General features: G+C 38.8%; 1 protein-coding gene across 1 annotated transcript in view; it reads right to left on the reverse strand.

The window, feature by feature from the left end:
* Positions 1-958: 958 nt before the first annotated feature.
* The window catches only part of PRDM6 (PR/SET domain 6), a 74,316-nt gene continuing 58,145 nt past the window's right edge, over positions 959-17,129 (reverse strand). The window contains exons 6-7 of the mRNA XM_030237354.2: positions 8,028-8,204; positions 959-1,073 (exon numbers count right to left, since the gene is read on the reverse strand). Of these exons, the coding sequence (XP_030093214.2) occupies positions 959-1,073; positions 8,028-8,204 (292 nt within the window). The remainder of the gene's footprint in view (positions 1,074-8,027; positions 8,205-17,129) is intronic.

The following is a 17,129-nucleotide window of genomic DNA, read 5'->3' on the forward strand; positions in this document are numbered from 1 at the left end:
ATAACAGACTGAAAATATCACTGGACTATAGTTTGGATTTCTGATTTGTTTTCCTAGAAATCAACATGACATTAAATCAGTTACCCAAACCAAAAGTTTCTTCTTGGTTTTCTGCTCCTGGTAATATGATTTACACATGGACTGGAATATTTAGTGTTTAAAATACTTTTTACCACCTCTGTCTTTCATAGCTATTAGACTGAGATTGAAAGCTCTATTAGTTTAACACAGTTTTCCTTCTTGTTTCTTTGTATAATGTCTATTTGCAGATATACAACATTCCTTTTTTTTTTTTACTATTTTTTGTTTTTGTTTTTGTTTTTCCTTTCCCAAAATATCTGTGACAATGACAATGCAAACTAGTTGCATGGAAAAGTGCACACAGTGTGAGGCATGAGACTATGGAAATGGAATGCCCTTTGGTCTGAGGTGGCTGACACTGACCCAGGTATAGCTCGTGATCACTTTCCATCCCACACAGCAATTTCTATTACAGCCATGTCAAGATCAACTTAGCCCAGCCCAGCTAAATGTACAGATTACATCTGGGTCCTCTGAGTCATGCTACAAAAAAAGGTGCAACAATAAACAAGTCCATGTGCATTCTCAGTCATAACTATGAGCAGAAGAACCCTTGAGACTCCTCAGTTAGGCATTAATAACAATTATAAAGGCTTTCAGAATTAAAGCAATACATGAAGGGACTTGAAATGTTAACAGTCCCAAGTAACTTGTCAATTGAAATAAGACTCATCCCTAGTCATAAATAAATAATCTCTTTCCTGGTCTCACTTCCATGCCAGGATCAATATCTCTTAACATCTTACTTATTTTATTACTGCTTTTGGTTTTCTGGGACTGATTGAAAGTTGCTCAGAGGAAATCTTTGGTTTTGCTTAAGTGTCCGTGACATTTAATCATGACTTTCCTTGCAGTTTAATTCCAACCAGTCAATCAGTTAATCCACTTCAATTGATTCTGTGCTCTCTGTTATTGGCTTGCACTCATTGGGCATCCTCTGGTGTCGACTCAGCTGGGTGGCTTGTGTGAAGCTCCTCTCACACCTCTCGCACCTGGTGAAGGCAAGAGAGAAAATTGAGACCAGGGAGCTGCTCTGGGGGGGGGTGATGGGCTTTGTCTCATCCTGCCTTATCAGAACAGACACTCAAAAGTGGCTTCAGATTTTACTGGCTCAAGAGGTTTAATTGGTGGCTACTTCCAAGGCCTTGATGCCTATGATGGGACAAGGCCTGTCTGATTCAGAACAGAGGAATCTGTCAATAGACAGGGGGAAGGTGATTTCTCCAGAGAGGCCTGTCCTGCTGTAGCTCTGATCACTGTCAGTTCAAATAGATAAAGAACAAAAAGAGATTTTTAGGAGTGAGCCATCAAAGAGGCACCTTGTCTGCAGTTTTCTGCTCTGTATCCCCTAAGAGAAATTGATGACAAATAGAATTTCACCTTCTGCTTTTTTAAAATCCACAATTGCCTATTGGAGGGTGAGAAATCACAAAGCAGTAATTGCTCAGTCCGAGAAGAAGAGAAAACTCTTTGTTTATCTGATCTGACCATGTAAAAGGATTCATTTTTAAAAGGCATATAAAAGGTAGTGATTACTTAATTATCTGCAAACATCCACACTATTTGAGAAACCTGTCAGTTGAGTAAGAACTCATAACAGCCATCGGTGTTGCTTTGCTTTTATATCATTTCCCTTTCTACCCTGTTCTCTCTTAGAGAACCATAATCTGCAAGAAAAATACTGTGTGAATGGATGAACAATACCATTGAATTTCGCAGAGGATAGAACAGGGCTGTGGTTGCTTTGAAATTAATCCCTTATCCCTGCTCTTAAAGACAAACCACTGTATTTAATCTCTCAAATGCTGCCTTCTTGATTTGCATTCCGAACACTAAAGAAGGGTTTGATGGTCACATCCAAACATGGATGGACAGATCCTTCTTGTATGGTGATTGCTCCAAAAGCCATCCTCTGTTTAATGGTACATGAGATGTTTTATCTCCAAAAAAATTTTTATAAAAGTATCACTACAATGAATCCTTCACCTTCAAAGGAGAAGTGAGAAAAACAATGGACTCAGCTAATTCATCTTTATCTTTCTCTCTTCACTGATGTGAATGATAGAAACTGAACTGTCAGTGATCTACTTGTTAAAAAAATATATATTTACACACATGTATAAATGTGGATATTCTTCATATTAATAATTTTTGGTGATAAATTTCTGTTTCAGGACTATTTAGCACAGACATTACAGTCATTCATCCAGGTTACTGTACCAATCTAAAATGTCAACACTTTTAAGTTGTATTTCCTTGATTGTCTCATGGAATATTTTTAGCATCCTATGCCACTGTTAAAAACTGCACTGTGATCTTGACAAATGTAAAATGTCAGCTTTAATGTATCAGACCTATCAGCTCAATGAAAATAACTCAGAAGTATTGATTACTTAATGATTTTTGGGGTATTCATTAACGTCTATGTGCAGATCATCCACTCTCCAGAGCTCCTGAAGTGCTGATGACACATTAGTGCACTGCTGATTGTTTATTAGAAAACTGATTACTTACTGGATTAGTGTGTCAAAATATACTACCTTTCATTCCCTGACAAACTTGCAAATTATTGTATTATTTTTATATACATACATATATATCTATCACAGAGGCATTATAATCAATTTTAGGGCTGGGGGTTAACTTAGTCTATATGAGATATTACTGTCTACTTGAGCTTGATCGTTTGGTTATTTTGATGTCTACGAATCATAGATGTCTACGAATGTCTACTTTGCTTGATGAGTAATAGGAGGCTTGGATCCTTGCCTAACTAAGCTGTAAGTGATACAGTTGCTACATAACCTGTAAAATCAGGTGTGGCAAGCCCTGATTTTAAGACCTTGGCCAAATAATGAAATACAGGGCAACAGGGTGCCTTTAGGCACCTTTAGTGACTTAGATAAAGGCTACAGAGTGATCAAAAGACAGTGTTACCCACTAAAATCATTTGCTGTGGCAGGCCTCCTTATTCTTTCTGGAGCTTGTCTGGGAGGCTGGAATTGGGCAGGCATTCACTCAGCACTTTCCATTGCTAGTGAAAGTGCAGAGCAAGATTTACCATATTTCTTTAAAATACAACTTCCCATCCTTTATCCACAAGCTTCCTCTGTTATAGGAGTACTCTACCTTCCTGGCTACAGGCTGATACACTAACATCAAGGCCCCGGAAAGAAGGATGCTAAGAAGAGAACAGAAAAAGGATAAATCTCTCAATACAAGCATCTACCCTTTACAAATAGGAAGGCTGTGGGTGCCAAGCATTTCTGCTGGTCAAACTGTGATGTCTGCACTTACACAGCCATAGGGCAAAATCAGAATAAAGCCTCTGACAAGGCATTTAATTGCCCTGTCTTTTGTACCTGGATAACCTTCAGATATCACCCAAGGTACCTGGGATTTTCTAGGTACTTCCAAATCATGTGGGTGCTGCTTTCAGGACCATAGTTTTGGATATATAAGTACCTGGCTTATGGGCAGAGATGTGTATTAGGCTCCTGATTTCTCTTTTCAATGTGGTCCAGTGAAGTTGTTGCTGGATACAAACTGATAGAAAAGGTAAAGATGATAGTGTCACAGCAGTCAGCATTACTGTCTCAAAGTAGGTAGGAATAGGAAGAAGAACAGGAATATTTTTCTTCTGGATTTTGATGCACTCTATGCAGTCTCTCCCTCTACTAACCATTCTTTCCCAGCCCATCATAGCAGAATAACCACTCCTATAAGCTCTGTCCATGAGATTGGTGAGGTTTTGTGTGCATGCTCCTGTACCGTAACCCACACATGTTCAATGTTGTGTTGGAAAGTTGAACAGTAGTCAAAATTGTCAGAAAGGAAAAGGAGTCCATATCTCATGTAACCACACACCAAGCAACTGTGGGGCTGAGCCCAAGCCTGAATGCTAGACATACTGAATTTTGGCTAAGCTTGCACTGCAGATACATGTGTTGGCAATAACGACAGTTATGAACTGAGATACAAGTCAATTTCCACTTAGGGCCATCTGATGACATTTGAATGGAATTTAAATAGCCCCAGGCACTTTTAGGTCCAAAGCAATTCCAAAGTCCTCAAACAATTAGATACCATCAATGAAAACTGGATCCATGTTGCCTTTTTTACAATGACTGTGTACACTGTAGTGGTAAGGAACAATATCCTATAGCATTCACCCTCCTCAGCCTCAAGGCTTCACTCTGCCACAGGGCTTCCTGGTAAGATTTGCTTGGGTGGAGGTGGTAAACAGAATTGTTCTTAAGTTCACAAAGTGCACCAATAGTTTTGAGATATTTCTACAGTACTGGGGTTTCTGATTTTGTTTAGATAACCCTCATTGTTACTGGTCTGCTTGTTTGCTTCACAGTGCTTTCAAAACATTGACAGAGAGGATTGGTTTAATTTGCACATTTATGTCAACCTCTGTGAAAGTCTTTGTGTGGAGAAAATGCTGAGGGTCTATTTTAGAGAAAAAGACATTAATTTGATACTCACAAAATAAACATTTTGGAAGGTTATCAAAAATCCAAGAAAAACTATCAACCAAAGAGAATCCATCTTGACAGCCCTGAGATGTCACCGCATATTCAACCTAAAATTAATGCTCCCCAGTTTTGCATTTCAGTAAGAAACAATGTAAAATATGTGAGTTGTTGGAGGCTGAAAGAATTTTCCCCCTTAATTATTTTGGATTGACTCCTAAATATTAGATCTTTGAATAAGCCTGATTCTGTAGGCAAATCCCCTCACTATTTTTAAATTTTGCTGAAATGGAAGCAGGGAGTGGGTGAGAAAAAATCAAGAGAAGAGAGGTGACAAATAATTTTCCTTTTTCTCCTGCATTTTAATTTACTTAAGATCTTTGTTCCCAGACTAGCAGCCATAGTGGAGACTTCAGTAAGATAAGAATACACAAAAAGTTAACAGTGGTGAGGCTGGCTTGATAGCTTGTGATGACATGAAAAGTAAAATTCAGCTAAAGCCTTGACTACAGATAACCTCACTTAGCATTGTTATCTTAATGAAAAGAAAATAGAAAAGTCTTCCACCATACATCCATATTTATTTAGGACCTGAAAAGAAAATGCCTCCTCACAAAAAAAAAAAAACTTTTTAACCAATCCAAAACATCCTCTCACAAAACAATTAATCTGAAATATTTTTTAATATACTGTCACCAATGTTCACCATTTTTAAAACCACCTTCTGGAAATAATATGCATACAAACATACTTAGTGTTTAACGTTGCTGAATTAATCCATGCTGACTGTAATTTGTCGACATGCCACGTATGAACATAGCTGCCCTACTGTGTTAGAAATCATGGGGTTGCATTCACAGCAGAGGCACCTTCAAAATTATGCCTGTTATTTTCTAAATAACTTAGCTAGAATTTAAGTAATTTATCACTATCCATGCATGACAATTCTTTCTAATATTAAAAGTATTAGTTAAAAGAAGTGTGTCCACCACCATAAATACAAACTTCTCTGAGGTACAGAAACACTATCTCAGTGGGCTTATCAGTCTTTTTTTTTTTGTGTGTGTGTGTGTGTGTGTGTGTGTGTGTGTGTAAGTGTACTGAAAATTCCTTCATAAACAAACATTCTAAACCTAAATCAGATGACCAAGAGACAGAAATTTTTTTGTTCTATTTATGGCTCTTGCTTAATAGAATTTGTTGAGGGATTTTTCCGAAATTTTCCTAATACCAGATCTTGCGCAACCCTTTTCCAAAGGAGGATCTAAACAGTGGTGAGACATCAAGATGAGTTGCAGCTCTTTCTTTTTCCCCCAGCAGAGGTGATAGATTGATTTCTGGTTATTTTTCTGCCCCTCCTCTCTCAAATGAAAGCAGTCCTGCATGAGAGACAAATATGAACAGCTTGCAGGATCAAGACTCGTGTGTCCTCTTATCTGACTAGCAGGGCTGGGCAGATCTGCAGCTCCAGTTTCAGCTTCACACAAAGTTACTAGTCAGCTTAGTGCAAATACTTCAACAAGCCTTCCAGAGAGAAAATGGTACTACTGTTTCTTCTGCTTGAGCAAGAAACTAAAGAAACACCTTGCCCAGTTGAAATTGTGCAATTGTGCCGTACGTCATAAAGAACCAGTTCAAAGTATACACTTTTTTTTTGTTGCTCTGTCCTGCAACTAAGAAATAGTCAGATACATCCTGGAATACTTAAATGCTTCCACATGAGTGTAAAATGTAACAAAAGAGAAAAAAAAACCAAAACAAAAACCCAAAGAAACCCACAAAAACAAAACAAACCAAAGCAAAACAAAAAACAAAATCCCAGACCTCTTGTTAGCTGTATTACATACATTAAGCCCTTTCACAAATGAAATTGTGCTGTAGTCAAGTCCATTTTGGAAAATGTTAAAAAAAATTAGTAATCCAAAGGGGAAAAATAATGACTCTAAATGGGGCAAAATAGCAGATCTATTGGAAACATGACAAAAAGAGGATGTTAAGGAAAAAAATTAAGTGGAACCAACAAGGTTACACATAAGTAACACCTTAACATTAAACGAAATCTATTTTCCATTTTGACCTGGAAACCTCTTCCATTAATTACTAAAATCTATTTACACAGCAACTAGATAAAATCAATCTGATTGCTCACACCACTTTTGGCTCACTTTCTTTGGGCTCTGAGCATTCAACTGACTGGCTCAAGAGCTGTCGGTACTTAGATGTTCTGAGTCTCCATGATATCCTAGCCGTGATTTCGGCTATGCAAGTTCCTCAGTACTGGATATGCAGCATTTTGTTCCTGGCTGTGCCCCTGTGCCCCCAGCAAAGACATGTATGGAGGCCATGCTTCCTTCCAGCCTTATATGGAGGCAGAGCGTGTTCGCCAGTATCTCTGTCGGGCTTGCTACAAAGGGTTCTGACAGCCCCACGGCTGAGCTCCCTTACATTAACCAGATCAAAAGCACTGTCTGGCAAAAGTAGAAAAAAATGTCAAACTGAGAAAAGTAGAAAGGGAACAGACAAAGCTCGGAGAACTGGGAGAGACACAAACCTTCTTCTACACTTATTCCCCTTCCTCCTAGGAACATCCAGGAAACTTCCAAAAGAAGTGATATCAATGTATTAGGTGGAACTGCTCCAGTGACCACATACATATATATATACTCTGAGCCTGTCAGTTCGGCCAAGACAAAGACACAAGTATGTGATATATTTCTTCTGCTTTGGAGAACACTTCCTCTTTAGTAGGCAGAGTCTTGCACAACAGAAGGTAAAATATACCTGGATCAGCTGTACTATTGCTGGAAATGAGCACTGCTGGAAGATTTCTGAGACAGGTATGTGCTTAGCTTTAATATCAGTAGTCGAAAACTTCAGAAATTAACAAAGTCTGTTTAATGTAAAATCATCTTTATTAAGTGACTTATTTGTTTTCTTATACCTTGGACAGCTGAACACTTCCAGTTTATTACTGTGGTCTCGCAAAACTTATGCCACAAGTCAGAGTTTCATTTTCTATCCAGTGATTCTGAGACTAAAAGAAGGTGCACATTTTCCCCCCATCTATAACTCAAGCCAAATTAGCTTTTAAGTGAAGTTCCATCTACCTCAGCATATAGACATTAAAGAATCATATTAATGTTCCTACAGCATGGCCTGTCTCAGTCATGATCATATTTTCAGCTGTGGTTCTCTGGCAGCAGCTTGCCACTTAATTAAACAATCAAGGTGTAGTTAGAGAACAGAAAATTGCACAAGATTTTCAAGAAACTCAAAATCAAACCCATACAAATTTTGAGTTTTCTGAAATTTATTTTCTGATTAACAGCACCACTAGCTGCTTTACCTCATGGTCTGACCTTGGCTTTCAAGGGAACATCCGCCGAATGCTGGCGATGCTAGCGAGCAGCAGCAATGCATTTCCCTCTCTAATCTCAGCTGGCAAAGCTGCTGGCTTCAAGTACTCACTTGAAGGGCTTTTCACCCGTGTGCGTGCGGATGTGGTTGTTGAGCGTGGTGGCACCAGCGAAGGCGCGCCCGCAGTAGCCGCACTTGAAGGGCCTGTCGCTGGAGTGCGTCACGACGTGGTTCCTCAGCTCCGAGGGCTGGGAGAAGGACTGTGAGCAGTGACCACACTGGTAGGGCCTGCAGCGGGAAAGAGAAGCAGCATGCCATCAATGCTTACTGCTGGCATGAGCAGGAAACCACACGGAAGGGGGCTCCTGATCTTCCCAGTAATTTCCAAAGAGAACTGTGGGCTCACTTCTCTCGGTCTTTCTCGGGAAACACAAACCCAAAACTTCACAACATCCTTAACAAATGTGAAATTCTTGGGCAGGAATTAAATGAGGGTCTATGAGACCCCAAAAACCATAAATCAGCAAAGTAGTGAGCCTGCGCTACACATCTGCCTGCTTTAGTTTTCTCAAACTACTCCTTAGTCAAAAAAAAAAAGGATCCGCACACATTGGATCTGAGGGACTCCTGAAATCCTCTGTCTGTTGGTGAGAGTCTTACTTGCAAATGCATGTCTGATGGTTATGGGCACATCCTATCATTATTCTGTAGCTATTCACAATTAAACTCTTCATATTGCTTTGGAGGTTTCTAGAGGTTACCTATTTCAATAAGAGACTTTGAAAAAATGACCACTGTATTACAATTATCTTTCTGTTTTCTTATTTCAGTTGAAAATCTTTACATTTCATTAACATTTTTTCTCCCATCAAGATTGAAAATGCCTGCGTTGGGGATCTTGAAAGGAAACCCAGAACTCAGATTTTCAACAACACATCTTGTTAAAAATGAACATAATGAACAAACACACAAAACTGACTGATATGTTAAAAATTCAGAATCATAGCAAGCAGACTGCAAACACAGGAAAAAAAAGGATACACGACAGCAATGTGAGACTGATCTGCTGAAATGCTAACTAAAATAAAATGCCAAGAAACCATGTCTATATATGTCTCTTTGGTAAAAGTGGCTTCATATCAACATCCTACGAGGGTTTTTTTTCCATTTCACATTTGTTTTAAGTTAGTAGCAGAGTTCTAAATGTTTATCAGACTGTTTGCTAAGAAAATTAAGATCCTTTTTCTGGAGGGATAATAATGATTTTTACCCCACACAACACTTTAACTCTTGGTGTCTGCATTTCCAGAGCCAATATATAACACAACTTAATTGCTCTCTCTGTAATAAATGTATATGTTTAAATGGCTAGAAACCAAAACTAAAGGGAAAGAGACAATGGTGACCAGGCATGTACAATTCAATTAAGTGCAAAATAAAGTGAACTATCTCATTTGTCAAGTGAACTGCTTAATTGTGGCTACTTGCATCACTGAACACAAATACTATTATTTTACAGTGCTTCAGAGCACTGAACCCTGATTGTAGAATTTTTTAGCTTGATTAATAGCTCAGTATTCATCAATAACTCAATAGCTTGCAATTTTAATTACTTGCATTTGAAAATCTAACTACTCTCCAACAAGTCTGAAAGTAAGATATGAAAGCTGTGGAAAAGTAGTTTGGATGATGTGGCCCCTCAAGATACATAGATATATGTAAAATAATATTAAAAACCCAAAACCAGATAAACTGTTTTCCTGTTTCTCTTATGAAAAACAAGTAATAGCATGTCCAGTTTTTACCTTTCTTGCAGTCCAAAGTTAATTTACGCCAAAAAAATTTATCAAATTGGTATGAAATTTCAAGAGTTGGTAAAACAAAGATAATTGCTGAATGCAGTAATCAAATATTTTTAAGTAAAATAATGCAGTAATATATTCCATATCCAAGAAACATTGATTTTTTTAATAGTGAAGGAGACCATTAACATCTATTAGCCTCTGGTTATCTATTTTTAACAGCAACAACAAAAAATGATGCAATGCTACATAAAGCAAATAATCTTTTTATTTTTTTAAGTGATAAATAAATCAATGTGATTAATTTAATGCAGTGAAAATTAGCACTGTAACTTGTCTGTATACAGCCAAAATTTCAAACCAGATATAGGTGAGCATTGTGATGACAAACAAGATGGGTTCATTGACTCATAATAAATGCCTTCTTTATAAAATACTCAAAATATATTTCACTGGCTTATACTCAGGTAAATCAGCCCTGGTGCAAAAGATCACCAATTGTTAAATCACTTTGACTCTATTTTTCTGATTTATCCACATCTTGGGAGAAAAACTGTTAAAGTTACCCTCCTGTTTGCAGAGGATGAATTTATTTGGTTTATATCCAGGTAATTCTAATTTGTACAAAAAGGCGTAATTTTTTTAAAGCTTAGATAAATGGCACACATTAGGCAAATTTAATTTTTAAAAGAGAGCCTAAAAAATCATTAAGATACTGTAACATCTTAAAAATGCTCTAATTTGCACAATTGCAGATTTAAATATGCCAACTTCTGACAGCTTTGGATACTACTATTTTTCAAAGAGCAAAAAAAAAAAGCGAATTACCTTTCAATAAGTACAAAAGTTATCATTTTGTTCTCTGGTAACAATTTTACTGTGCTCGGAATTTTTTTTCTTGGAAGAAAATAAAATCAATATGTTATTTTTCAAAAAAAATGAAAGTGTTGCTGAAGGACTGAAGAGGAGCCGTGCTCGGTTCAGTGAGTACATTGACACGGGCAGAGCACGCCTGCCTTTGATGTAGCAGTTATGTCTTCTGCCATCACTTTTGTCTGCACTGGGACAATGAATTCAGATGGTGACCTCGCTGAAACAGAGTTTTGCAGACAAGGAGGAACAGCGACAAAGGGATAGAAATGTTGGTCTTCACAGGCTGTGCTTTCAAAAATCCACTGCTGGGCTGGGTGCACTCCCAGCTCTGAAAAACTCGTTTCCTTGGAATAACCAATACATGTATCGTGCTTTCCTGAGCTTCACAGTGTCCGTGTGAATCAAAATCTTACCAGATAGTAATTTTAAGTTCCATTTTGGAGCAGCTAACTGATTACAGCCTTGTGCAGATGAGAATAATGTTCTGACAGCCATCAAAAGTAGTTCTAATGTTTTTTATTGAACACCTAGTTACATGGAAGCTTTTAGTTCCACATCTTTCTTTTTGTGCTTAGAGAAAGGAAATCTACTTACCCAGAAGAAAATTTTCCTGTTGGAAAAATCACACTGTTGTTATTAATCCCATGCATCATTGATTAGCTATCTAGGTTTACTGACATTTACAATCCACCAGCTTTTTCTAGAGACCTCAATCCTACAGTCTCTGACTATATGATGGCCCATATAGGAACACAGGCCATCCAAATTGAAATTCTGAAAGCAATTCTAATGTAATCATTTTCAGGTTTTGTGGTAATTTATAGTTTGAGCTTTTCCAAGTTGTGCAAGACACATTTTTCAAAATGAAAACACTATGGAATAAATTTTGATCTCTAAGATAGACAATCTCTTGAATGATTTTGCTCTTTGGTGAGGTCTTTTTTTTTGTCTTAAAATTTTCTTACTTTCCCAGCTAATATTTTTCTGGGTGAAACTACATCATGTATGGGACCAGTACCAAAGTCTTGCTTTCCTTTAAGACTTACTGAACCTCACCAAAGCTCATTCAGGGAATGTAGAACCCTTAACATGTACAAAGCATGTTAAGAGATAGAAAAATCCATGTGCTTTCATCTGAAATAGCTACTGAGAGACAGCTGTACATTTAGTTTAATTCTTTCTAGATTTTCATTTAGCAAAACTGGCATCACTTCATTTGTCTTTTACTATTCCTCTTACAAAAGAATATATTTTCCAAATTCTGACTCCAAAGTCTATCTGTGTTACAAATTTATTTCTACATCATAAGTGATTAACTCTTTAAATTGTTAGAACCTTGGAAAATCCAATCATTATTTTCCAATGTATTTTCAAACTATTCCTTATGATTCATAGGTTTTTAGTGTGGCCTCATCAGAAGTGAATTTGCTCTTTTCAAGGGGCATATGGAATTCTAGTGTAATCTTAGAAGAGAAATTGCTGGTAAGAGTGAGGTCCTGAATACTCCTAACTTTGTCATTGCAACTCTCTCAGCCCAGGGAGACAAAACAGTGCAGCACTGTATTCTTTTCTCTCAGAAAGAGCTAGAAAAGCACCAGCTGAAAGGAGAGACTGGCATGCAATTGAAAGTGCTTTTCTCCCTGTTGATGACTAAGAAGTAAAAATCCAACATGATCATAGTTATAAAACGATCTGTGTTGAAAGGGGCCTCAAAGACCATCTTGTTTCCAACCCTTGCTATGGGCAAGGACATCTTCCACTCAAGGCCCCATCCTGTTTGATCATTCCCAGGACAGGGCATTGACAGCTTCTCTGGGAAAATTTCAAGTCTGTCTCATTACCCTCACACTGAAGGATTTCTTTCTTACATCCCATCTAAATTTACCCTCTTTCAGTTTAAAGCCACTATCCCTTGTTCTATCACTAAATGTCTTCACAAAAAGTCTCTCTCCAGCTTTCTTGCAGGTCCCTATGTGTACTGGAAAGCTCATATAAGGTGTCCCTGTGCCCTTCTTTTCTCTACACTGAACAGCCCACACTCTCTCAACCTGTCTTCATGCCACTGATCATATTTGGGATTGTCCTCTGGACTCTCTCTAGGAGATCCACATCCCTCTAATGTTGGAATCCCCAGAGCTGGATGCAGTGCTCCAGGTGGGGTTTCACAAGAGTTGAATAGAGGGGAAAATCACTTCCTACCCATGTTGCTTTTGACACAGCCCAGGACATATTTGGCTTTCTGGGCTGCAAATGCACACCTGGCTCATGTCCAGCTTCTCATCCCCCAACACGTCTGAGTCTTTCTCCTCAGGAATGTTCTCAGTCCATTCTCCACCCAGCCTGTATTTGTGCTTGGGATTGCCCTGAACCACTTTCATTTGTTCTTGTTGGATCCCATGATGTTCACCCAGTCCCACCTGGATGGTATCCCTTCCTTCCAGCACGTCACCTGCCCCACACAGCCTGGCGTCATCAGGAAACTCGCTGAGGGTGCGCTCAATCCCCCTGTCCCTCTCACCAACAAACACTGCTAAAAAGCATCAGCCCAGATAGCAGCCTCTAAGGAATATCCCAGGTCTCCACTTGGAGAATGAGCCATTGACCACAGCTCTTTTGAATAAAACTTTCCTGCCAATTCCTTATCCATTGAGAGATCTGACCATCAAATAAATCCCTGTCTCTTCACTTCAGAGACAAGGCTGCTAGATGCAAACACTTTGCACAGGTTGAGGTAGATGACCTCAGTTTCTATTCTTTATTCACCAGATCTGTAAAAACTGCTGTATAAGGGTGCCAAAGCTGTCAGGCATGATTTGCCCTTAGTGAAATCGCATTATCTGACATCAGTCACCCTGTTATTTTCCATGTGCCTTAACCAGGTTGCCAGAGGGATTTGCTTCATGCTCTTGCCAAGCACCAAGACTGACTGCCCTGTAGTTCTCCAGGTCTTTCTTTTTAACAGTGGAGGTTATGTTACCCCTTTTAGAATCAGCAGAACTTCACCAGCCTGCCATGACCTCTCAAATATGACAGATAGTGGCTTAGCCACCTCATCCACCATTTCTCACAGGGCATGCACATGCTTCTCACCAGGCCCCAGGGGCTTGTACACCTCCAAGCTCTTTAGATGGTCTTCAATCTGATCTTCTACAGCTGGCAGCTCTTCATTCTCTCAGTCCCTGCTTTTGCCTTTTGTGACATGGGTGGTGTGACTGGAACATTTGCCAGCTAAGCTGTTGACTAGCTCAGCCTTTGCCATGTCCTGGGTCCCCAGGCCTCCTGCTTCCTTTTAGAGAGGTCTCACATTTCCCCTGGTCTTCCTTCTATCACTAATGTAACAACAGAAGCTTTTGTTGTCTTAGATGTCCCTGCCCACTTTTAATCCTATCAGGGCTCTAGCTTTCCCAAAGGGATTTCTGGCTGCTTAGACAATCTGTCTGTACACCTCCCAGGCTACCTGTCTGTGCTTGCATTCTCTGGAGGCTTCCTTTTTGTCTTTGAATTCATGCAGGAGTTCCCCATTAATCCATGCAGGCATCCTGGTGGTTTTGCCTGACTTCCTCTTTGCTCCTGGGCTTCAAAAAGGTGATTGTGCTCATGGTCTCAAAGAGTGAGACACAGGGCTCCCTTGAACCCAGGGCAGCATCTCTCGTTGTTATAGGGTGCAGGCTGCCCCACCACAGCCTCTGCAAGAAACCCCACAAGCAGCACTGTTTGAGTAGGGGCCAGCATCAGCTTTCAGGATCTGGCTTTGATGCAATGCACAGCTTTAAGAGCACAGCTGCAGTCAGAAAGGAGTTAGGTCACAGTTGTTCTCAGAGGAAGGTATTTTTGAGGAATGCTTTCTTCCAGCAAGTCGAATTAGGCTGGAGAGCAAAGTGACACCTCGGGACACTGCTAACTTGCACACAGAAACATCCCTAGCATCAGCAGAGCCATGGGGGTTGTCTTCTCTGCCTCTGGACTCCACATCTCCGGCCACATTGGTGCTCCCCTCAAGCAGCACAGCTGCTGTCCTGAGGACCTCAGGCACCATGCAGTAGCAGGGATGGCAGAGCTGGACCTGCTGGGAGTTCTGCAATCATCTGTTACAAATGCTTGAGAAGAAACCAGCCAAAGCAGACAGCCAGCAGGCTTGGAGCATCTGCAAGCTGCTGAAGCTGTCAGGGAGAATTGCTGCTCTGTAGACCTGTTATTGTTATTAGCTCTGAGCATTGGGCACTTGCAAGCCTTTATGAGAAGATTATGAAAGAACCAGCATTAAATTCAGCATGAAGTTTACTTTAAGTGATCAATATTCAATCAACAGAAATAGACAACTCTTGCTCAAAACACTTATTTTTTAGAAGTCTGTTTTGGAGAGGTTCAAATGAATTAGTAGACTTTGAGAGACCGTCAAGGTCAAAGATGCAGAACCTATAAAGAAAATATAAACACAGAATGGACTAAGCCAAGATATTAGAGAAAAACATCTATTAAATTGGTAACTTCAACTTCCTGTTAAGAAAAGCAAAACAAAACAAAACATGCGTACTATTTGATATTGAGGTGATATTGCAAAATGTGAGTATAATATCTTTTGAGTGAAGAAGAATTTTGAGTGCCAGATCACATCCATAATCTATCACCCATGAACACATCTATGGAGTGTGCTTCCCTCAGATTCTCAGCTTGAATCCCTGGAAATCAATGAGAATACACATCATACAGATGCACAGGTTGTACATGAAAATATGCCACACAGAAGTTGTGAGAACTGAAGCCTTCTGCCTTCCCTCAGCACCAATGTAAATGTATCCTGAAACTGGTGATCATAGTGATATGGAAGAGTAGTGTCATTAAAAAACACTCTGTCATTATCAGAAAAGTGGTTACTGTTAAAAAAACCAAAAAAAAAAAAAAAAAAATTGTTCATTGTAATAAAGAGTTTTGGTTACCCCCTTTTTGAGCCTTCCAAACAGGATTGCTGGGAATTTCTGCAGCAGAAGGGAGGAAATAATAATAATAATTTAAAAAACCTAAAAAAAAAACCTAAAAAAAACCAAAACAAAACAAAAAAAAACCCAAAAAAAAAAAAAAACCAAAAAAACCACCCAACAAAATAAACAAAAAACTCCTACAAAAATAGATTTTTAACTCTTGCTTCCAGAAATATCTTCTCAAACTATTTCTGTCTGGTGGTCAAGGCTTAAGCAAGTCTTAAAAGCCCAGAAGGTCCCCAAGTTCAAGATTTTACAAATTTAAATTTCCACCTCCCACACACATTTTAACCCTATTACCATTAATTTCAAAGAGAAGCCCTAAAAAATGTAATAACTAAAACTTTTATGGTGGAAAGGGAGAAGTATAAAAGTAAACCAGTAAACAACTAAAAGTGATTTTAAATTAATTCTTAATCTTTAAATAAATAAAAAGTATAGCAGATTATTATAATAATTTCTACTATTTGGGATTCATAATGTTTTAAATTATTTTATTTATTAAGTGATCTGCCTGATAAATAGGATCATTTATTTCTTACTGCTTCATGGAATAATGTATATTATGGCCTATTTACATCTGCTCTCATTTAGATGTTTTCTTAATCTCAGCTGTTTCATTACCTTTGTTGGGATTTCTCAAGCTTCAAGTAGCCTGCTTTTCTTGTGTTTCAGACCATGAATCATACTCCTCTACAGATTCAAAGGTGTTTTCCCTGCACAGCACTGTTGCAAAACAAGCACTAAGCCAGAACAGATAGACTAAAGTCTGTTTCCTAGAGACTACGGGCCCTGCTGTTTCAGTCACATCAAAGATGCAGTGACTGGTGTGCTCACAAATTGCTGACAATAAATGGGGAGCTGCTTATCAGCAGGAGCAGTACTGCAGATGTAATTGAGAAAATAAAAACCAGGGAGCTGCATCCAGCTCTTTGGGCTGGAAAACAGGTATTCCTTCACAAATCATACCTGACTTTCTCGTCTCCTGGAAATTTTGTACAACATTGTGAAAATTTTTCATCTAGAAAAATGCAGAGTGTTTAAGAAACCAAAGGCCACTTTTTTTAGACACTGTACTGCTAAATAACTGATACTCTCTAAAAGACAAAAAGTTTCCTGTGATGTAAGCTCAGACTGTAATGGTTTCTAAGCAAGGATATGATAACCCAGATCCTAGGGCAGTTATTTATGGTAATTCCAACCATGGAATGAATTGCAATGACCTTAATCATAGAAAGATGATTTCCTACTATGCCCTAGGGTATTCTGAGCTGACAATGCTCCAGACTTTCCTGAGGAAGCTGCTGGCTGGCTAGGCACTGGAGGGACTGAGAGGTAAGACACCATGAATCAGCACCCTACTAATGAGAATGTTCACTTTTAAGAGTGAAGACCAGAAATCCAGTCTGTGTTTCAGACAATATTTGACACAAGTTGCTTAGGAGGAAATAAAACCAAAAAGGAATAAAAATTAATTTTAAAAAATTAATCTCTCACCTCCACGATGAAAGACCTAATGGTAAGACAGATTTATCCTCATTTTCTTTCTCTGACAAAAT

The sequence above is a fragment of the Serinus canaria genome, chromosome Z, assembly GCF_022539315.1.
Source record: "Serinus canaria isolate serCan28SL12 chromosome Z, serCan2020, whole genome shotgun sequence".
NCBI lineage: Eukaryota > Metazoa > Chordata > Aves > Passeriformes > Fringillidae > Serinus > Serinus canaria.